The sequence below is a fragment of the Schistocerca gregaria genome, chromosome 5 (genome assembly GCF_023897955.1).
Source record: "Schistocerca gregaria isolate iqSchGreg1 chromosome 5, iqSchGreg1.2, whole genome shotgun sequence".
Lineage (NCBI taxonomy): Eukaryota > Metazoa > Arthropoda > Insecta > Orthoptera > Acrididae > Schistocerca > Schistocerca gregaria.
The window spans coordinates 643,776,343-643,800,511 of record NC_064924.1 but is presented as its reverse complement, the minus strand read 5'-3'; the positions used below and the strand labels follow the sequence as shown (position 1 = coordinate 643,800,511).

Genomic DNA, 24,169 nt, shown 5'->3' with positions numbered 1-24,169 from the left:
CCAAGTGATTTCCATAAGTTTGGATCACTCAAAGACGCAATGGGAGGAAAGAAGTTCCGTTCTGATGAAGAGGTACGCCACGCGGTGCATGACAACTAAAAGAACTTTTTTCTAAAGGAAATTATGCACTTTGTAAGTGCTGGAGGACTTGCATTGAGCATGGGGGAGATTATGTTGAAAAGTGATACAACTTTGTACCACTTCTTCACAATAAATAATATTTAAAAAATACTTAATGTTTTCATTTCACTCGCCCTCGTATGTGTTATATCATTGATTTCCCAAGTGTTCTAAGCAATTATCTCCTCTTTACAATGCTACCAATGATTCATTTGGTATCTTCTGGGCAGGCAGTATGGCCTAAGTAAAGAGGTGCAGAAAATCATAAAAAACACACAAATTCATTTTGAGGATTCTGGGCAATGCCAATGTCATACACTTTGAATCAGAAACACCAAACAAACAAACTGTTGTGGATGAAGATACTGTTGTACAAATCCATTCAGTATGTAAACTTTGAGGTGCACACAAGGATGAGAGGTTCTCATGAAAACGAGAAGTTGGTCATGTATAAATCAATAAAATAATATGCAATCTACACTTATTAAAAAGATTAGCTTCATATTCAAACACTTGAACATCAACAATTTTGTGAATGTAGGCTAACTCGCCAAATTTCAGGGAGAAAATCTTCTTCGGATATCAGCCAAGTAAACTGGTCAATACATAGCAATGTTCTGGCAAATTTTTCACTTTTCATCCCGCCGCGAAGTTCCGGGAGGTGATATTATGGCCATTTGGTACTGTGTTAATCGCAGGATGATGTATGTTTGACAGAAGAGCTGAAGGTAGAGGAGAGTTGATGCGACAGGTAAAGAACAGGACTGGGTTTCTGATCACAAACTTCTGCAGGCACATACAGGCTCAGAAAGCCCAGCTGCCAAGAGCAGAGAGGGTGTAGCATGCAGCCATCACATGATTTCCTTCCACTAACTATTGTGTGCATAAGGCAAAATACTGACTATGATATTAATATACATTTACTTGGTGACCTAAATCAAAACTAAGTACAGGAAACTTTGGTTTGAAAAGATGAATTCACTGCACCTTCAGATTCAGCTGCAGGGCCAAACTGTTGAAAATAGGCTATGTTTTGTGATTTCTGAAACTAAACAAAAATGCATGCATATCCACACAGTTATGTGTGTGTGTGTTTTTTTATGTGTGTGAAATCTAATGGGACTTAACTGCTAAGGTCATCAGTCCCTAAGCTTACACACTACTTAATCTAAATTATCCTAAGGACAAACACACACACACACACACACACACACACACACACACACACACATGCCCGAGGGAGGACTCGAACCTCCGCCGGGACCAGCTACACAGTCCCGTACAGTTAAACAAGACTTACTGTAAGATGTAAATGGTGATCGGTAGCATAGTTGCAGCAGTCACTTATTTGTATCATGTATTGTTTTACCATGAAAGCCATTTTAATTTATACAGACTGAATTAATCAAGTCATAACACACATATTATGAAAGCACATGAACAAAACACACAAACACACACAAAGAATTACGAGCTTTCGCAACTGGCAGTTGCTTCGTCAGGAAAGAGGGAAGGAGAGGGAAAAATGAAAGGATGTGGGTTTTAAGGGAGAGGGTAAGGAGTCATTCCAATCCCGGGAGCGGAAAGACTTCCCTTAGGGGAAAAAAAGGACAGGTGTACACTCGCGCGCGCACACACACACACACACACACACACACACACACACACACACACACATATCTCCATCACTCAGTCTTTTGAAATTTCTTGCGCCGCTGGAGCGCAAACAGAGGCATGGGGCGGTGTCGGGGAAATACAACCTCTGTGCGATGTTGATGAAGCGTGTGGCGTGTCCCCACCGGCCGACGTGGCCGCAATACGCTCCCAAGCGCCTCCTCGGCCTAACCGTAAACAAACCTCTAAGAAACTGCAGCAAAACCCACAACAACTTACTTCATGTCCGCGGTGTTTTACGAAATATTCACGAGAAGATTGCCCACCATGTTGGGCCGTGTGTCACAAATGCAAAAAAAAAAGAGTCACGTGTCATCCGTTTGCAAATCTGACCACATACATGATGTTCATGAACATGACACTGATTGTGATTCTGTGTTGTCTTTCAATTGTTCTTCTTCCCTTTTGGGGAAGTTATTCCTCACTGTCCAAATACTTGGTCGAGATGTATGCATGCAGGTGGATACTGGTTCTGCTGTTACTATCATCAATTCTCAGACGTATCTTCAGTTGGGTTCTCCAATCTTGTCACCTGTCACTAGGCAATTATGGACTTACAATAAACAGAAGATTTCTCTCTTGGGACAATTTGATGCTGAGGTATCTTACAAATCTGTCGTTCGCACTGTTCCCATATTTGTGGTCGACCACAGTAACGTGGAGAATCTTTTTGGTTTCAATGCTTTTCGCATTTTTGGGTTCTCCATAGATGACTCTGTCAGTATCGTCTCTGATGCTATTCCTTATGCTCAATTGGATTCCTTGTCGACGACATTTTCGTCCCTTTTTTTCTCCTGGGTTAGGCTGTGCTAACAACTTTGAAGCTCATATCACGCTCAAACCCACTGCTTGGCCTAAGTTTTCTTCTGGCTCTATGCCCATTCCTGTGGCCCTTCGTGATCAGGTCAAACAGGAGCTGGATTGTCTCACTGCTTCAGGGGTCTTGCTTCCTGTCACTTCCAGTGAGTAGTCCTCTCCTGTCATCGTCGTTGCTAAGCCAAATGGTGATATTAGTCTCTGTAAATGCTCAATGCCTTATCGACACTTACCCTATGCCTCGATCTGAAGAATTGTTCACTAAACTTGCTGGAGGCCAGTATTTTTCTAAACTTGACCTGTCAGAAGCTTATCATCAACTTCCTCTCGACGCTGCTTCCCGGCAGTTTCTGGTCTTTAACACGCCTTTCGGCCTCTATCAATACCAACGATTGCCATTCGGGGTTGCCAGCACCCCTGCTCTCTTTCCGTGATGCTTGGAACAATTATTGCTCACTGTCCCTGGGTGTATAAATTACCAGGACGACATTGTTGTCACTGGCTCCACCACTGACGAACATCTTCAAAATCTCTGCACACTTTTTTTTAAGACTGCCAGTCATAAGTGTAATCTTCAGAAATCAAAATTTTTTCAGGCATCTATCACATACTTGGGGTTTCAACTCTCTCGGGATGGTATTCGTCCGCTTCAGCAAACTGTCACTGCGATCGATGCCCTTCCTCGCCCTACATCTGTTAAGGCACTGCAGGCCTTCTTGTGGAAAATAGGATACTATTACAAGTTTTTACTGCTGCTGCTTCGCTGGCTCAGCCGTTGCATAAAAGCGTGCCTTTTCACTGGTCCGCGTCATGCGATGCGGCTTTCCAGAAATTGAAGATTGTGCTGAAACAGGCCCCGTGCCTGGCTACTTATCGACCTGGCCAACATCTTGTTCTTACCATGGACGCCTCTCAATTCGGGGTTGGTGCAGTCCTTGCGGCATCGTTTTTTCTGACGGTTCTGAACAACCCATTGCTTATGCCTCCAAAATGGATCCAAATTTCATCTTGTTACGGATCACAAACCACTTGTTTCCTTGTTTCATCTATCTATGTCACTTCTCGACAAGGCTGCACACCGCCTCTTTACTTGTCTCGTTTCAATTGTGAGATTGATTTCCGGCCAATGGCTCAACATGCGAATGCTGATGCACTGTCTCGCCTTCCCATGGGTCCTGATCTGGCATTCGATAGGGACAAACTTTTGTGTTTCCACGTAGATGTTGCCGAGCAGCGGGTTGTGGACGGGTTCCCCATCACCGGTGACCGGCTGGCGGCTGCTACAGGTTATGAGCCTACCCTCTCCCGGGTTTTTATGCTTTATTCAGAAGGGTTGGCCAGATTGTCAGTCCGCTAAGACTTCTGATCCATTGTGGAACTACTACGCTTTGTGTTACTGTCTCTAGGGATGGTGTTATCTTCCTCTCCACCGAAAATGCTTCGACACGTGTTGTGGTACCTGCGTCTTTGCATGCTTTGGTCTTGCGACTCCTTTACCAAGGGCACTGGGGTGTCTCTCGCACGAAATCTCTGGCGCGCCATCATGTGTACTGGCCCGGCATTGACTCAGAAATCGCACACACGGTCACTGCCTGAGGCCCTCGTGCGTCACAGGCAGCCGCCCCGAAGTCATCTTTGTCACAGTGGAATTTGCCTGAGAAGCCCTGGGAGCGTATTCATGCTGACTTTGTGGGACCTTTTTTAGGTCCTTATTGGCTTCTCATTATTGACGCCTACTCTAACTTTCCTTTCATTGACCGTTGCACGTCGACAACCACCGCGGCAACCACCAATGCTCTAGCTCGCATTTTCTCTTTGGAAGGCCTTCCCTCTACTCTTGTTACTGATAATGGTCCGGACCTCTTCCAATTTTGCGGATTTTTGTGCCCGTCACGGCGTCATGCATGTCACAGCCCCTCCGTTCCATCCACAGTCAAACGGTGAGGCTGAACGACAGGTCCGCACATTTAAGGCTCAGATGAGGAAACTCCTGACTTCTTCTCCTGCTGATGGCTTCTTACCGTCTCACCCCCATGGGCGACCACAGCCCGGCTGATCTCTTACATGGCCGACAGCCCCGCACGCTACTTCATCTTCTGTGGGCTTCCACCTCACGGCCGCAGGTGCCTCCGCTTGGCCGGTTTACTGCCGACGACCTCATATTGGTACGGAAATATGGCAGGTGGCCAAAATGGAGTCCTGGCCGCATCTTACGACAGCATGGCCAACGCCTGTACGAACTCCAGACGGACACGGGTGTTGCAGTGCATCATTCACACCAGCTTCGGCCTCGTGTGCCACCAACGCCTGTTCTGGATGCCGCTACACCACCTTCGGCTCTACCTGATGCTCGGGATACTGGAATCTCTCATTACTCACAACACAGTCCTCTCATCATCATATCGGAGCCAGCACAAGAACTGACGCCACCAGGAGACGTGCCCACGCAGGAACCAGATGACCATCATCTGTCGGAGCAACTCTACTCGCCTCCTTCTCCTACGGACGCGGACACATTGCCCATGTCTCCTGTTATAGCAACCGGACTTGCTGCAATGGGCAGATTGGTGCATGGGGCCCCAGCAGATTTGACCCGCACGTCTCCTGTCATCTCGACCCGTTATCATCGGGGACAGTTCTGTCCGTACGGGAAGCCTCCTCCTCGACACTTTACGGCCAGTCAAACAACACCTATGGACGTTAGCAATCTACAGGTCACCTCCATCAAGACCTGTGCAAAAACTTCAAAGGGGGGATGAGTGTTGTGACTCACCGATCTTTCAAAGTGCCGCCGCGCAGTTACGCGCGTCCTCTACATGCGGCGCTGTCTGCCAGCCATGCAGCAGCAGCGCCACCTAAGCAGCCAGCCAGCCAGCCAGCGGCCGCTAGACTCGGACTCAGTTATGATTTGACTGTTAAAGTGTACACAAGTCTTACTCTGTTTACTTGATCTGTGACTTTCATGTATTGCGTCTTCCTTGAAATATATTTGTTCAACTTGAAGTTATAACAATTCCCATCCATACTTGTGATTTTGTAATAGGCACCATTAATTTATGTTGTTTATTGAGTAAACACTGCATGTTATTCAATTTCATATTACCTTCCATTAAACAAATCCTTCACATTCTTTATCAAAGGGAATTTAGATTTCACAATCTCTCTCTGAGAAATTATCTGTTTTTAAACAATTATAGCAGGGCTAATGGCAAGAATGTCAATGCACCCCTCAGACATTGAATATGATACAGGTTTATTCGCTCTAGACACTTTACTTCATTCATTATAAGAATACATCTGATGTAAACAAACATAAACACAATAACTGGCCAGTAGCCATAGCTCTCACACAATGGTGTTGTTCCGATCTTGAATGTAGGTCAAACTTATGTATTAGACATCTTATTAGTATGTCACTGGAAAAGAAATTTTAAGACATTCTGATTTACTAACAGCCATCAACATTTTTCTTAATCATACTGGAACTAATGTACGAAGCTTTGCGACATGTCACTGTCAAATGATGGCGAAATGCAGAACAGTATGTCATAAAAGAGGTGGAGGAAATGTGCATTTTTCTGGCACCTTGGGGTTCTGTTGCTGACCACCTCGTTGTCAACATGGCAGTACTGAAACGCTTTCCTCAGAGTCTGAGGTGGAAAGAGTTCAGAGACTGGCTGTAATACCATGAGTGGCTTCATTATTTAACTACATGGTAAAACCCCAGCAATGTGCTTCTACACCACACAAAGCTCATACAGAAAAATTACACTTGTTAAAGTCAAGAACTTTCATTACTCTTGTTTTTAATTGCAGTACTATGTTAGCTAAGATCGAGCGAGATCGTGACGTTTTCTGTCCAGTCACCTCAGAAGCATATCGCCTGAGTTTTACCACATATCATTTCCTTCTGTTTAAAAATTAAATGACATTCAAAGCTATGTTGTTCTCTGTTCAACTCTTTTTAGATCTTTACTGCACCATTTCATATCACTGCAGGTTAGCTGGATCACTTGCCTGGCCAGTGCAGCACAAGTTAAATGTGCTTGTAAAATCGCTGAGCCGATGTACATGTAATGAACAGCATAAAATGTATCCTCATTATCATACTTGATTGTACTTGAGACAGCTTGGCTTCCACTCTACATGAAATGAAATTCAATGAGGTTCCAGCAAAAGCGGAAGAATACATAGTGTAATGTTTGCATGAGGTTTATTCTTATGATGAATGGAGTATAGTTGGTATAATATCAGATAGGAATGACTAGTTTTTGTTCTTGTCTTCCGTCCTTTTCCTTCTTTCCTAGACTTCCTTTGACATACTTTGCTTGGTTTATTTCCACTTCTGAGTATCCATACCCACAGAATAATTTTCATAGCTGATGTAGCTCAGAAGGCAGGGCTGTTAGTGTCACATGCAGTTTGGGCTCTGTGCATGAGAGTGGTGATGCGCATGAGACACTGCACTAGATAGTGCACGCAACAGTTTTCTCACATTTCCACAGACAGACAATCAAGTTGTTGTTGTCTTCAGTCCGGAGACTGGTTTGATGCAGCTCTCCATGCTACTCTATCCTGTGCAAGCTACTTCATCTCCCAGTACATACTGCAACCTACACCCTTCTGAATCTGCTTAGTGTATTTATCTCTTGGTCTTCCTGTACGATTTTTACTCTCCACACTGCCCTCCAATACTAAATTGGTGATCCCTTCTTCTAGTCAAGTTGTGCCACAAAGTCTTCTCCCCAATTCTATTCAATACCTCCTCATTAGTTATGTGATCTATCCATCAATCTTCAGCATTCTTCTGTAGCACCTCATTTCGAAAGCTTCTATTCTCTTCTTGTCCAAACTATTTATCATCCATGTTTCACTTCCATACATGGCTACCACTCCATACAAATACTTTCAGAAACGCTTTCCTTGCCCTTGCCAGTCTACATTTTATATCCTCTCTACTTCGACCATCATCAGTTATTTTGCTCCCCAAATAGCAAAACTCCTTTACTAGTTTAAGTGTCTCATTTCCTAATCTAATTCCCTCAGCATCGTCAGACTTAATTTGACTACATTTCATTATCCTCGTTTTGCTTTTGTTGATGTTCATCTTATATCCTCCTTTCAAGACACTGTCCATTCCATTCAACTGCTCTTCCAAGTCCTTTGCTGTCTCTGACAATCAAGTATTCACAGAAATTCACAAAATATTCCTTCCTGTGTATCGATACAATAAAACTGCCAGCAATGTAATGGTGGATGCACTTTAGCTTTCAGCTGGGCAACACCTGGCACTGTTTCTTCAACATGCTTCGTGCAGAAATTGGTGGTTACTGGAGCCAGGGGAGACCCTATAGGTACCCCGTCTTATTTGCTCACTGAACTTGCCACCACAATGAAAGCCCATGGCACTAAACATGTGTTGGAACAGTTTAACTGTCAAAATTCCTTTCCACCAGATTCAGGAAGTCTTCCACTGGCTCCTGTGTGAATAGAGACTTGACACTGCAGATGACAGCAAATCTTTTCCAATGATAATCATATCCCAGAGCACTGCTACAAACTCTACTGAGTTATTTAGGCGGTGGGAAAACTGTCAGACCATATAAAGGGGATTTTATAGTTTCTGTTATTGGTTGTAGTGGCACTTCCTTTTACGCCTTATGTTTTTTCAGTAACCATAAAATGCAGCAGTTCCAGTAATCTTACGCACAGGAAATCTTTAACATTCCCTCTTCCAGGCCGAAATAACTACACAGCAAGAAGGTCATCCATGTCAATGGCAGTGTAGAATCTTTTGCGAGCATTATTTCACTTTTAGCAATATAGTTGCATTACCATTGTCCACCAGCAAGACAACTATATCTTCATCATTTTGGACAGCTTACAATTTTAAAACTCCCCCCTTGAACCATGGACCTTGCCATTGGTGGGGCAACAGTCTGGATGATTGACTGATCTGGCCTTGTAACACTAACAAAAACGGCCTTGCTGTGCTGGTACTGCGAACGGCTGAAAGGAAGGGGAAACTACGGCCGTAATTTTTCCCGGGGCATGCAGCTTTACTGTATGGTTAAATGATGATTGTGTCCTCTTGGGTAAAAGATTCTGGAGGTATAATAGTCCACCATTTGGATCTCCGGGCGGGGACTACTCAAGAGGATGACGTTATCAGGAGAAAGAAAACTGGCATTCTACGGACTGGAGCGTGGAATGTCAGATCCCTTAATCGGGCAGGTAGGTTAGAAAATTTAAAAAGGGAAATGGGTAGGTTAAAGTTAGATATAGTGGGAATTAGTGAAGTTCGATGGAAGGAGGAACAAGACTTCTGGTCAGGTGAATACAGGGTTATAAACACAAAATCAAATAGGGGTAATGCAGGAGTAGGTTTAATAATGAATAGGAAAATAGGAATGCAGGTAAGCTACTACAAACAGCATAGTGAACGCATTATTGTGGCCAAGATAGATACGAAGCCCACGCCTACTACAGCAGTACAAGTTTATATTCCAATTAGTTCTGCAGATGACGAAGTGATTGAAGAAATGTATGATGAAATAAAAGAAATTATTCAGATTGTGAAGGGAGATGAAAATTTAATAGTCATGGGTGACTGGAATTCGGCAGTAGGAAAAGGGAGAGAAGGAAACGCAGTAGGTGAATAAGAATTGGGGGGAAGAAATGAAAGAGGAAGCCGCCTGGTAGAATTTTGCACAGAGCACAACTTAATCATAGCTAACACTTGGTTCAAGAATCATGAAAGAAGGTTGTATACATGGAAGAACCCTGGAGATACTGACAGGTTTCAGAGAGATTATATAATGGTAAGACAGAGATTTAGGAACCAGGTTTTAAATTGTAAGACATTTCCAGGGGCAGATGTGGATCCTGATCATAATATATTGGTTACGACCTGTAGATTAAAACTGAAGAAACTGCAAAAAGGTGGGAATTTAAGTAGATGGGACCTGTATAAACTGACTAAACCAGAAGTTGTACAGAGTTTCAGGGAGAGCATAAGCAAACAATTGACAGGCATGGGGGAAAGAAATACAGTAGAAGAAGAATGGGTAGCTTTGAGGGATGAAGTAGTGAAGGCAGCAGAGGATCAAGTAGGTAAAAAGACGAAGGCTAGTAGAAATCCTTGGGAGACTGAAGAAATACAGAATTTAATTGATGAAAGGAGAAAATATAAAAATGCAGTAAATCAAACAGGCAAAAAGGAATACAATCGTCTCCAAAAGGAGATCGACAGGAAGTGCAAAATGGCTAAGCAGGCATGGCTAGAGGACAAATGTAAGGCTTATCTCACTAGGGGTAAGAGAGATACAGCCTACAGGAAAATTAGAGAGACCTTTGAAGAAAAGAGAACGACTTGTATGAATATCAAAAGCTCGGATGGAAACCCAGTTCTAAGCAAAGAAGGGAAAGCAGAAAGGTGGAAGGTGGAAGGAGTATATAGAGGTTCTATACAAGGGCGATGTACTTGAGGACAATATTATGGAAATGGAAGAGGAAGTAGATGAAGATGAAATGGGAGATATAATACTGCGTGAAGAGTTTGACAGAGCAGTGAAAGACCTGAGTCAAAACAAGGCCCCGGGAGTAGACAACATTCCATTAGAACTACTGACAGCCTTGGGAGAGCCAGTCCTGACGAAACTCTACCATCTGGTGAGCAAGATGTATGAGACAGACGAAATACCCTCAGACTTCAAGAAGAATATAATAATTCCAATCCCAAAGAAAGCAGGTGTTGCCAAATGTGAAAATTACCGAAATATCAGTTTAATAAGTCACGGCTGCAAAATACTAAGGCGGATTCTTTACAGACGAATGGAAAAACTAATAGAAGCCGACCTCGGGGAAGATCAGTTTGGATTCCGTAGAAATGTTGGAACACGTGAGGCAATACTGACCCTATGACTTATCTAATACTGTCCTTCGAATTCTGAAGGTGGCAGGGGTAAAACACAGGGAGCGAAAGGCTATTTACAATTTGTACAGAAACCAGATGGCAGTTATAAGAGTCGAGGGGCATGAAAGGGAAGCAATGGTAGGGAAGGGAGTGAGACAGGGTTGTAGCCTCTCCCCGATGTTATTCAATCTGTAATCTGTATATTGAGCAAGCAGTGAAGGAAACCACTTTTGTGTGTGTGTGTGTGTGTGTGTGTGTGTGTGTGTGTGTTTGTGTGTGTGTGTGTTTTCTGTTGTTGACAAAGGCCTTAATGGACGAAAGTGTTAATTGTGTGTCTTTTTGTTGTGTGTATCTGTGACTCAGCATCTCTGCTACATAGTGAGTAGCAAATTTCCTTTTCATAATTTTTTCATCTAGAACAGTCTTAGATATCAGCTGCTTAATTTACAAAAAAAAATATTTTATATAGCATATAACTGTTAATCTCACCTTTTTTATTTATTACACTGTAGTTGTTTCATACAAAAATGTACCTAACATTTGCTGTTGAAATGTCTTATATAATTTTTCATTTTGCGTAATACCATCGACTGATATGTGACGTTAACACTTGCTATTTGAAGTATTTTTTTGTACATTAAGCACTGGTAACTTTGATTCTTACTGGATGTCGCCACTTGCTTTGGGTTCACAATGTGGCAACTTCAGCATTTAAGCCTCTTGGTCTGATGCCTTCTCTTTTTCCTCTTGCAGCCCTTAGCAGCATGTTCTGGGGCTACACCATGTATCTCTAGTTTTACTGGCAGTTACCAGCTTTATATCAGTTTCAATGACCTGAATTTTATGTGGTTCTCTAACATTAACTTCTCAAGGAACTACTTTATATGACAAGAGCATATTGCTCTTAAATTTATTCATCAGTTACTCCATGTGAGTACAGTCTTGTTATAAATCTTTTCGCAGTAAAAAGTGTTTAGTGCTTAGTTTTTCTCTAAGATAAGATTTATTTATAGTCTTTATACATAATTGTGGATTTTCTGATGAAGACACCCGACACCCATACTCAGTGTCTAAAGCTGTTCAAAATCAAATTTTGTTGCAACCGTTTGGCTGTTTTATAGTTACCATACTTTGAAAGGCTTCTATTGCTCAGCATTTTGTTGTGGGTATGTTTTGTCACACCTGGCCTTCCCGAGCTCATGGCACATTTTGCTTCTGATGTTTTCTGAGGTGACACAATAGAATTTCTGATCAACAGCCCCAATTATTTCCTGTTTAAGCAGCTTTCTTAGAACTGGTATGAAGGCTGAGCCTTCGGTGAATGCTGATGCAATCACTTCAAACAGTTCCTTATCTATCTGGTTAATGATACTCTTTAAGTTTCGGTTGCTGTTTTCTTCTGGGTATCCCTGTAACAGTCACTGCAACTTTCTGCATTGTTTTTCTGTGATCTTTTGCTTGCAGAAGTCCCATATGCAAAAGCATTGCTGTTGGTCTACTCTCAGACTTAGACAAAATAGGCAGAAGCAATCTGGTGGTGGTATATCGTTAGAGCACACATATTTGTGTCAAACTCTTTTCTTGTGTCCTATATGTGCACTTTTATCAGGACTGTGCTGGCCTGTCGCAGGATTGGTCCCATCCTCACTGTGTTGACCAGCTGTTACAGTTCAGAGAAACACAGCTTGATGTCTTTGCCCCAACATCTTTGTAAGCCACAGAGATGTGCTTATGCTGGATGAATGTTATTGGAAAGATCTATATTTGTGAATGCTACTTCATGTGTTGTTGTTGTCTTCAGTCCTGAGACTGGTTTGATGCAGCTCTCCATGCTACTCTATCCTGTGCAAGCTGCTTCATCTCCCAGTACCTACTGCAACCTACATCCTTCTGAATCTGCTTAGTGTACTCATCTCTCGGTCTCCCTCTACGATTTTTACCCTCCACGCTGCCCTCCAATGCTAAATTTGTGATCCCTTGATGCCTCAAAACATGTCCTACCAACCGATCCCTTCTTCTAGTCAAGTTGTGCCACAAACTTCTCTTCTCCCCAATCCTATTCAATACCTCCTCATTAGTTACGTGATCTATCCACCTTATCTTCAGTATTCTTCTGTAGCACCACATTTCGAAAGCTTCTATTCTCTTCTTGTCCAAACTAGTTATCGTCCATGTTTCACTTCCATACATGGCTACACTCCAAACAAATACTTTCAGAAACGACTTCCTGATACATAGATCTATATTCGATGTTAACAAATTTCTCTTCTTCAGAAACGCTTTCCTTGCCATTGCCAGTCTACATTTTATATCCTCTCTACTTCGACCATCATCAGTTATTTTACTTCCTAAATAGCAAAACTCCTTTACTACTTTAAGTGTCTCATTTCCTAATCTAATTCCCTCAGCATCACCCGATTTAATTTGACTACATTCCATTATCCTCGTTTTGCTTTTGTTAATGTTCATCTTATATCCTCCTTTCAAGACACTGTCCATTCCGTTCAACTGCTCTTCCAAGTCCTTTGCCGTCTCTGACAGAATTACAATGTCATCGGCGAACCTCAAAGTTTTTACTTCGTCTCCATGAATTTTAATACCTACTCCAAATTTTTCTTTTGTTTCCTTTACTGCTTGCTCAATATACAGATTGAATAACATCGGGGAGAGGCTACAACCCTGTCTCACTCCTTTCCCAACCACTGCTTCCCTTTCATGCCCCTCGACTCTTATTACTGCCATCTGTTTTCTGTACAAATTATAAATAGCCTTTCGCTCCCTGTATTTTACCCCTGCCACCTTTAGAATTTGAAAAAGAGTATTCCAGTCAACATTGTCAAAAGCTTTCTCTAAGTCTACAAATGCTAGAAACGTAGGTTTGCCTTTTCTTAATCTTTCTTCTAAAATAAGTCGTAAGGTCAGTATTGCCTCACGTGTTCCAACATTTCGACGGAATCCAAACTGATCCTCCCCGAGGTCTGCATCTACCAGTTTTTCCATTCGTCTGTAAAGAATTCGCGTTAGTATTTTGCAGACGTGGCTTATTAAACTGATAGTTCGGTAATTTCCACATCTGTCAGCACCTGCTTTCTTTGGGATTGGAATTATTATATTCTTCTTGAAGTCTGAGGTTATTTCGCCTGTCTCATACATCTTGCTCACCAGCTGGTAGAGTTTTGTCATGACTGGCTCTCCCAAGGCCGTCAGTAGTTCTAATGGAATGTTGTCTACTCCGGGGGCCTTGTTTCGACTCAGGTCTTTCAGTGCTCTGTCAAACTCTTCACGCAGTATCGTATCTCCCATTTCGTCTTCATCTACATCCTCTTCTATTTCCATAATATTGTCCTCAAGTACATCGCCCTTGTATAAACCTTCTATATACTCCTTCCACCTTTCTACCTTCCCTTCTTTGCTTAGAACTGGGCTGCCATCTGAGCTCTTGATATTCATACACGTGGTTCTCTTCTCTCCAAAGGTCTCTTTAATTTTCCTGTAGGCAGTATCTATCTTACCCCTAGTGAGATAAGCTTCTACATCCTTACATTTGTCCTCTAGCCATCCCTGTTTAGCCATTTTGCACTTCCTGTCGATCTCATTTTTGAGACGTCTGTATTCCTTTTTGCCTGCTTCATTTACTGCATTTTTATATTTTCTCCTTTCATCAATTAAATTCAATATTTCTTCTGTTACCCAAGGATTTCTAGCAGCCCTCGTCTTTGTACCTACTTTATCCTCTGCTGCCTTCACTACTACATCCCTCAGAGCTACCCATTCTTCTTCTACTGTATTTCTTTCCCCTATTCCTGTCAATTGTTCCCTTATGCTCTCTCTGAAACTCTGTACAACCTCTGGTTCTTTCAGTTTATCCAGGTCCCATCTCCTTAATTTCCCACATTTTTGCAGTTTCTTCAGTTTTAATCTACAGGTCATAAGCAATAGATTGTGGTCAGAGTCCACATCTGCCCCTGGAAATGTCTTACAGCTTAAAACCTGGTTCCTAAATCTCTGTCTTACCATTATATAATCTATCTGATACCTTTTAGTATCTCCAGGGTTCTTCCACGTATACAACCTTCTTTCATGATTCTTAAACCAAGTGTTAGCTATGATTAAGTTGTGCTCTGTGCAAAATTCTACTAGGCGGCTTCCTCTTTCATTTCTTAGCCCCAATCCATATTCACCTACTATATTTCCTTCTCTCCCTTTTCCTACACTCGAATTCCAGTCACCCATTACTATTAAATTTTCGTCTCCCTTTACTATCTGAATAATTTCTTTTATTTCATCGTACTTTTCTTCAATTTCTTCATCATCTGCAGAGCTAGTTGGCATATAAACTTGTACTACTGTAGTAGGTGTGGGCTTCGTATCTATCTTGGCCACAATAATGCGTTCACTATGCTGTCTGTAGTAGCTTGCCCGCATTCCTATTTTCCTATTCATTATTAAACCTACTCCTGCATTACCCCTATTTGATTTTGTGTTTATAACCCTGTAGTCACCTGACCAGAAGTCTTGTTCCTCCTGCCACCGAACTTCACTAATTCCCACTATATCTAACTTTAACCTATCCATTTCCCTTTTTAAATTTTCTAACCTACCTGCCCGATTAAGGGATCTGACATTCCACGCTCCGATCCGTAGAACGCCAGTTTTCTTTCTCCTGATAACGACATCCTCCTGAGTAGTCCCCGCCCGGAGATCCGAATGGGGGACTATTTTACCTCCGGAATATTTTACCCAAGAGGATGCCATCATCATTTAATCATACAGTAAAGCTGCATGTCCTCGGGAAAAATTACGGCTGTAGTTTCCCCTTGCTTTCAGCCGTTCGCAGTAACAGCACAGCAAGGCCGTTTTGGTTAATGTTGCAAGGCCAGATCAGTCAATCATCCAGACTGTTGCCCCTGCAACTACTGAAAAGGCTGCTGCCCCTCTTCAGGAACCACACGTTTGTCTGGCCTCTCAACAGATACCCCTCCGTTATGGTTGCACCTACGGTACGGCCATCTGTATCGCTGAGGCACGCAAGCCTCCCCACCAACGGCAAGGTCCATGGTTCATGGGGGGAGGGCTACTTCATATCTGTGTAAAATTAATACAGGTAATGTAGGAAAATATAAGATTGCTACTAACTGTAAAGATGACACATTAAGTTCCACACAGGCATAATTAAAAGACATATAGCCACAGCCTTCACCATAATAAGAGAAACACACCATTCACTCACATAAGCCAGCACACCTCAAGCACATATGACTGCCAACTACAACAACTCAGTGGCCTAAGCTGCCAGAGTTGGCCGTTATGTATGCACGAGGTGTGCTTGCTTATGTGAATGAATGGTGTATTTTTTCTGTTTTCTGACAAAGGTTGTGGCCAAAAGCTTGGTGAGAGTGTCTTTTAACTATGTCTGTCTGCAGCTTAACATGTCATCTTTACAGTAAGTATCAATCTATCTTTTCCTAAATAGTTGCTGCCTGGGGTTTCCATTGTTCAAATTACTAAAGTCACATTTTGTCTTCAATTACAATGCTGAATACCAATTCTCACCAGCAAGAGTTAAATCAATTAAGTATCTGTCTTCCTGTCAATGTTAGCTAGCAAACACAATGGGTGCAACAGCAGTTGTGCGTTTCGAGTGTTTGTGTCATGTTTTTGCAGTATACTCTTAATTAGATTTTGAATAAGTGAAAAGGTGCATCACAGTGCTTGTCAACTCTACTCATGGCTACAGGCACATGCAATTGAGTGGTTGTGTGTGTGAATGTGTGTATTTCTAACAGAGAAAGAGCAGTAGCTCAAAAACTAGTATAAGTATTATTTTCTGCTGTGTTTTTGTGCACCACCCATCAGCGGGCTATAGGTGAGTGGTTATCTTTCCTTTATTTTACATACTAACCTTATCTGTAACAGATGAGGGAAGTCTACTTATAGCCAACTTACAGAACATATTAACGACCAAAGCAGAAGTGACAGATCCACATACTAAAAATAACACTGAATCTCTAGCTTTCAGAATTATTTTAGAAAACAGTTTCATTAAAAGAAGAGAAGATATGAAGTCATAAAGAGGCAGATAAAATGTACATATGCTGGTTGGACACAAAAGACACTACAAATATGATTGGAAAACACTCAATATGTGGAAAATGATTCATTGTTACTATGAAAATTATCAAAAATTGAAATTCTTGAGAATCAATTTCTTCAAAGAAATCTGTAAGTGTTGAAAAATGTTAAAGTGTACTGGATGAACAAAGTTTATCTTGCTGTTGGGAGCGTAGGTACAAGTCTGGGAATAAATAAAGGACCATATCTGCCATAAATTAAATAAAGTAAAGAAAAATCACCATAAAAGTGGAAACAGATATACATGTGAAGACTTAAGCTTATAATAAAATATTTCTTTAAAAAACTATAATAAACATGTCACAATAGAGATAATTATACCTTTCCATTGCGAGTGAAGCAAACAGAACAGACCTCAGCCCCGTCATGAGCTTTCATGAAGGTATTTACACAACGATTTGAAACTCCGTCCCATACTTTGATGCTACCATCACGACCTGCAGATGTGTAGATCTTGCCATCAGGTGAGTACCTACAATAGAGCCATTTATCAACAACAAAGAATTATCTACTAGTACAAGCAAATAACTAACTGAAACACATAAAAAGGTGATTTCCCACAACAAAATTATCTGGAAGACTGAATGCTTAATTACATAGCACAATGTACACACATAAGACAACATGACAGAGTTAAAAGCTTACTTTCTTAATCCATTCCTTCGTGAAGACAACATTAAAAAATGAGAGAGGCTGTACCTATTTCCATTAACACTGCAGATTCTGCTACACGGTTACATGTCATCACTGCAGTTGACTGTCAAGTTTGCATCAACCAATGGTGCTAATGTGTTTAGTGGTGTAGCGTTGAGTGTGGGGTAACAGGTGAATCACAGCTGTCAAGCAGCTTCTGCACCAGCCCCTGGGGGTGGTTTTCTAATAAGACTTTACATTTCTGTATATTGTGAATTTTTATATGTTTGGTATATTCTGTGTTTTATGTTCTGTTCTCAATTCTCTCAATGCATGTTGAGTAGTAATCGCTTACTAACTTACTCTCAAGTACCTGTACATCCCAGAATGATTTACCTCAGAGTTTACAATCTAATCAATACTTGATGAACAGTAATTATTACTTTGCTCCTTGTTCACCCTGTTCACTAAAATGCAGTTGCCGCAATAAAGTATTTTGTTCCAGTAAACCTCCAGTCTCTGTGTGTTCACATTTTGCGAAGGTCAAACGACCTGAATTGAGGTGTACTTGACAAGTGTTGAACCCAAAGCGACGTGAGTTAAAGAATGTTGAACAACCACCACTGGATTTTACTCTTATGAAAGATGACCGACATGCCTGCAGTGTCCAGAATAACAGTCCACGTGCCTCTGTTGTGGATGAACAACTCGATTCTATGGTTTGTACAGTTAGAAGGCAACTTTTGTTACACAGGAATTACAGTCTACGCCAACAGATTTGCTCTCAGCATGAGTCAACTGGATCACCACTACACTGCAGAAGTATAAGATGTGTTGATGCAAGTACGCATAAGTGATCGCAAGCCATTGCAATATATACATCATTTGCACAATCTACTATGCACACTGCAGAGCAGCACACTACTGCCAAAGGTCAAAGCATTTGTGGCACCACAAATGGAAATGCCACTGCAAACTGTGGTGGAGCTCATTGATCATATTCAAGGGGCCAGCGCACATGCCCAGGTTCGTGCAATGACAGCGGTACAAGGATGGCAGCAACAGTTGTGTGGACAGAGTTTGACTCATTGGTGACAAAAGCGGAGACATTTTGCATGCAGATTGGCATGCCGCTGTCGCAAGGTGGTACTTGAAAATGTACAGGACCATGTTCGTACCCAAATTCCAGTGGCAGTTGGGTGCAACTGACTCCCCCCAAAGTCATGGCAGCTATTCATTAGTAATAGAATGTAAGATCAGAAGAATCTGATAGACACTTACTCAAATTTAAGCATCCTAACAAGAAGCACAGCTGTAGACAGCTGATGGCATCCCGTTAACTGCTGCTAGTAATTCATCCATCTCAATGTATGGAATGCAGCAGATCACGTTGAATTTGGGACTGCAGCATCCACTCAAGTGGGACTTCACCATCACCAATGTTACAGAGCTTATCTCTTGGCACATTATTGTCTATTACTGGAAGTAGCCAATGCTTGTCTGGTCAATAGCATTACTGAACTGACGGCAGCAGGCTCTCACTGCAATATATCAGTGTACAGCACTAAGTTGATGCAGACATGTGGTGCAGAGTACGCCTCTCTGCTAAGACAGTTTCCAACTTTGGGCAGAACTCCAAGTGCACCTACCCAAGTGTCACACAATATGGTGCCTCATATCTAAACTACAGATGGTCCTCTGGTTTCTTACAGACCAAGGCATTTGGCACTCGACTGTTTGGCCATCGGTGAAGCAGCAGTTTATGCGATGATTAAAGAATGAATACTCCGGTCATCATGTAGCCTGTGTTCATCCGCACTACACCTCGTCCCGGAGAAAGGAGGGGCCTGGCATGCATGTGGTGATTATCATGCACTTAACTCCAGAACTGTACCTGACAGCTATCCTGTGCCTTTGCTGCATGACAACAATTAGGTGCTGTAGGCACAACAGTATTCAGCATTTTGAACTGTGCCAAAGCACGCACATATAGATATCTGTGACGGAGAAAGACATTACCAAGACTGCAAAAATTGCCTCATTTGGGCTTTTCGGAAGCAGATTCATGACATTTGAATTACAAAACACTGCCCAAACCTGCCAAAGATTTATCAATTACATTTTGTGAGGTCAGCCATTTTGCTTTGCCAACTTAGACGATGTATTTGTGTTTTTGGCCACCAGGGAGAAAAACTGCCAGCATCTTCAAGAGGTATTTAAACGTCTGGAGTAGTTTGGTGTGGCATTAAATATGGCAAAGTGCATGTTTGGGCAAACTTAGGTAATTCCTAGGTGACCAAATATCATCTGCAGATTCCCTACCACTAACTGAGAAGGTCAAGGCAGTTGTATAGATAGTGCAACTGACCACTATCAAAGAGTTATGCTGATTTTTAGGAATGTTAAATTTTGACCACCAATACCCAACCCATGCTTTCTGCAAGAACTGTTGAATGCAGCACTTACCACCCAACAGTTCAAAGCTAGACTCGAGTGCAGTGGAATGAAGCAATGTGCTCTACTTTTAAGGCCGCAAAAAAAGAATAAGGCAAATGTAGCACTACTCACACACCCTAAGCTTGACACACTTTTGGCATTAGTGGTGGACCCGAGTCACACTGCTGTTGGCGAGGTACAGTAACAATGGACAGATTATTCTTGGCTTGTGTACTTCTCGCGCAAACTGTCGCATATGACCGCAAGCTCCTGGCCACGTACAAGGCAGTTAAATATTTCTGCCTACAAACAGAAGCAATGACACTCACGATCTACACAGATCACAAGCCACTAATATATGCTTCAAATGGAATAGCATCAACTACTCTCCCTGCCATTACCACCATCTGGAACTTATAAGCCAATTTAGCACAGACAGGAAGCAAATTTCCAGCATTTCAATGTGGTGACCAACTCTCTTTCATGTGTCACAGCCAACAGACTTTTTAGAACTGGCCAAGGTTCCAGACCTTCATCAGTAATATCTCTTTGGCAATGAGGTTACAACTAATCAATGTTTCTGGCACAAGAGGCTTAACTTAATTGTGATGTTTGACAGGGAAGTTCATGACATCCTTACTGACTGTATTTTGGTGGCAAGTCTTCGACAGTTTTCAAAATCTGTGCCAACCTGTAGCCCACTCAACTTTTCACCATGTGTAATAATTTTTCGTCTGGCCAGGGATGGAGAGAGATTTCCAAGAGTGGACATGGATATGAGTTCAATGTCAACAGTGTAGAGTGCTCCACCACGTGCACCCACCAGTTGGTGGTTTTCCAGTTCAAATCGCTTTTGTTCGCATAGCTTATAAAGTTCTTCAGATATGTACATCATACGACTACCACCTACCACCCCACCGGTGGTAAAATATTTGAAAGATGGTACTGTTCCCTGAAGGTGGCATTAATGTGCCATGGAATGTCCTGGACTTCTGCTCTTCCGGTAGTCTTCCTGGGCCTATGAATGACATATAAGCAGTACTTGGACACTCTGCTGTGGAACTGGTCTATGGTGAACCACTGCATCTTCCTGGACAATTTGGCCAGATCTCTACCATCAACAACACAAGATCAACAGGAATTCCATCTGCAATTAAGATACCATGTCATTCAAATATCATCCTCCACAGCCTCCAGATATGGTATACTGACCACTTACGTGCCCCGCAACTTAGGAAGCTGCTCACGTGCAATGCTACAAACGGACACAACTACAACCTCCATACACTGGCCTATACTGTATTCTACGAAGAACCATGTAGATGCTGGACACAGTGTAAGCAGAAAGCCCACAACTATTACCATAAACGATGTCAAGCCTGCATATATTTTCCAGGAAGACCTACCATCCACAGCACTACGACTTCAGCATCCTCCAGTATCAGCACCACAATCTCCACCTCAGGGGCAATAACCTACCAACAACAGGAAATTTGGCATTTCTGGTTTGGGACTAAGTGGAATTTACCACAGCTGGAGCTATCAGCTGTGTAACATACTGACAAGCCTGCCCCCATACATTTGAAATAATTCTCCTTATCTCCATCTGATGTGCCAGAAGTTAGCATATGCTGTAGTTCCATACACAAAAATCATGCATGGCCCCCTATCTATATCATACAGAAGATGAGTTTTTATCGTAGTAGTATAGGACCGTATTGCTGTGTATAACGATGGAGCCTGGCATGAGAGCTCTGCTTGGCAGTGTTTACACTGCAAGAGCCACCTCTGGCAATGTTTCTTTCTAATTTTTGTACTTTTCTCTGATGCTTTTGCAAAGGTTTCAATGTCGATATTAACAAGTGCTATATCACTCTAACTGTCTTCCCAAGAGCTACTGAATCCACTTATGAAAAATATAAGGTTTCATTAAAAAAACAAAAAAAAAACTTGCTTCAATATTTCGGCTGATACCGGAGTCCAGAGCATTATCCCTACAAAACAGTATGCGTCCCTCAGCAAACTATCAGTTTCGGAAAACCTCGTTTTTTATATCTGGAACCTTTTGTGAAATAAAAGGAGTGTTACAGCTCTTCACACACACACACACACACACACACACACACACACACAGTTAGTGAATACCTCGAAAAGTCGAAAAGTTCTTGAGCAATTTACTTCAAATTTTTTCACATTATTAACATTCAGACTGACATTATTCATTTTTTTAAACAATAATGTATGAGTTTTCTGTTAAAACTGACTGCGAGGAGAATGCTGTGCTGTGAAAATTTGTGGTTTTATTTTCTTTCTCACAGTTAGTTTTACCTATGATAGCAACACATTTAAACCATTAGACAAATTGTTTCTCTCATATATATATTATTTCTCTTTACAGATAATTTTAAATATAAATTGTATATACAATAATTTGCTGTTTATTTTCTTTCTCGTAGCCAGTATTAACAGAAACAGGAAAGATTTAGTTGTGGCTTATCTGATTTTAGTTAGAATACTACTATGGAGTAAAAAGGAATACAGAAGGCAAAAAGGAATACAAACGTCTCAAAAATGAGATCGACAGGAAGTGCAGAATGGCTAAGCAGGGATGGCTAGAGGACAAATGTAAGGATGTAGAAGCTTATCTCACTAGGGGTAAGATAGATACAGCCTACAGGAAAATTAAAGAGACCTTTGGAGATAAGAGAACCACTTGTATGAACATCAAGATCTCAGATGTAAACCCAGTTCTAAGTAAAGAAGGGAAAGCGGAAAGGTGGAAGGAGTATATAGAGGGTCTATATATACACGGGCAATGTACTTGAGGACAATATTATGGAAATGGAAGAGGATACAGATGAGGATGAAATGGGAGATGCGATACTGCATGAAGAGTTTGACAGAGCACTGAAGGACCTGAGTTGAAACAAGGGCCCCGGAGTAGACAACATTCCATTGGAACTACTGACGGCCTTGGGAGAGCCAGTCCTGACAAAACTCTACCATCTGGTGAGCAAGATGTATGAAACGGGCGAAATACCCTCAGACTTCAAGAAGAATGTAATAATTCCAATCCCAAAGAAAGCAGGTGTTGACAGATGTGAAAATTACCTAACAATCAGTTTAATAAGCCACAGCTGCAAAATACTAACATGAATTCTTTACAGACGAATGGAAAAACTGGTAGAAGCCGACCTCGGGGAAGATCAGTTTGGATTCCGTGGAAATACTGGAACACGTGAGGCAATAATGACCTTACCACTTATCTTAGAAGAAAGATTAAGGAAAGGCAAACCTACATTTCTAGCATTTGTAGACTTAGAGAAAGCTTTTGACAATGTTGAATGGAATACTCTCTTTCAAATTCTAAAGGTGGCAAGGGTAAAATAAAGGAAGCGAAAGGCTATTTACAATTTGTACAGAAACCAGATAGCAGTTATAAGAGTCGAGGGACATGAAAGGGAAGCAGAGGTTGGGAAGGGAGTAAGACAGGGTTGTAGCCTCTCCCCGATGTTATTCAATCTGTATATTGAGCAAGCAGTAAAGGAAACAAAAGAAAAATTTGGAGTAGGTATTAAAATCCGTGGAGAAGAAATAAAAACTTTGAGGTTTGCCGATGACATTGTAATTCTGTCAGAGGCAGCAAAGGACTTCGAAGAGCAGTTGAACGGAATGGACAGTGTCTTGAAAGGAGGATATAAGATGAACATCAACAAAAGCAAAACGAGGATAATGGAATGTAGTCGAATTAAGTCAGATGATGCTGAGAGAATCAGATTAGGAAACGAGACACTTGAAGTAGTGAAGGTGTTTTGCTATTTGGGGAGCAAAATAACTGATGATGGTCAAAGTAGAGAGGGTATAAAATGTAGACTGGCAAGGGCAAGGAAAGCGTTTCTGAAGAAGAGAAATTTGTTAACATCGAGTATAGATTTGAGTGTCAGGAAGTCATTTCTGAAAGTATTTGTATGGAGTGTAGCCATGTATGGAAGTGAAACATGGACGATAAATAGTTTGGACAAGAAGAGAATAGAAGCTTTCGAAATGTGGTGCTACAGAAGAATGCTGAAGATTAGACGGGTAGATCACATAACTAATGAGGAAATATTGAATAGGATTGGGGAGAAGAGTAGTTTGTGGCACAACTCGACCAGAAGAAGGGATCAGATGGTAGGACATGTTCAGAGGCATCAAGGGATCACCAATTTCGTATTGGAGGGGAGCGTGGAGGGTAAAAATCGTAGAGGGAGACCAAGAGATGACTACACTAAGCAGATTCAGAAGGATGTAGGTTGCAGTAGGTACTGGGAGATGAAGAAGCTTGCGCAGGATAGAGTAGCATGGAGAGCTGCATGAAACCAGTCTCAGGACTGAAGACCACAACAACAACAACTCCTATGGAATTTGAACTCTCTGAAACTTTATAATCCTACCCATTCGCAC

The 24,169-nt window shown here is 41.8% G+C and overlaps 1 protein-coding gene across 1 annotated transcript in view; it reads right to left on the bottom strand.

The window, feature by feature from the left end:
* LOC126273018 (cleavage stimulation factor subunit 1) overlaps positions 1 to 24,169 on the bottom strand; it is a 110,661-nt gene that overhangs the window by 25,467 nt on the left and 61,025 nt on the right. Inside the window, exon 7 of the mRNA XM_049976390.1 lies at positions 16,979 to 17,129. Coding sequence (XP_049832347.1) covers positions 16,979 to 17,129 — 151 coding nt within the window. The remainder of the gene's footprint in view (positions 1 to 16,978; positions 17,130 to 24,169) is intronic.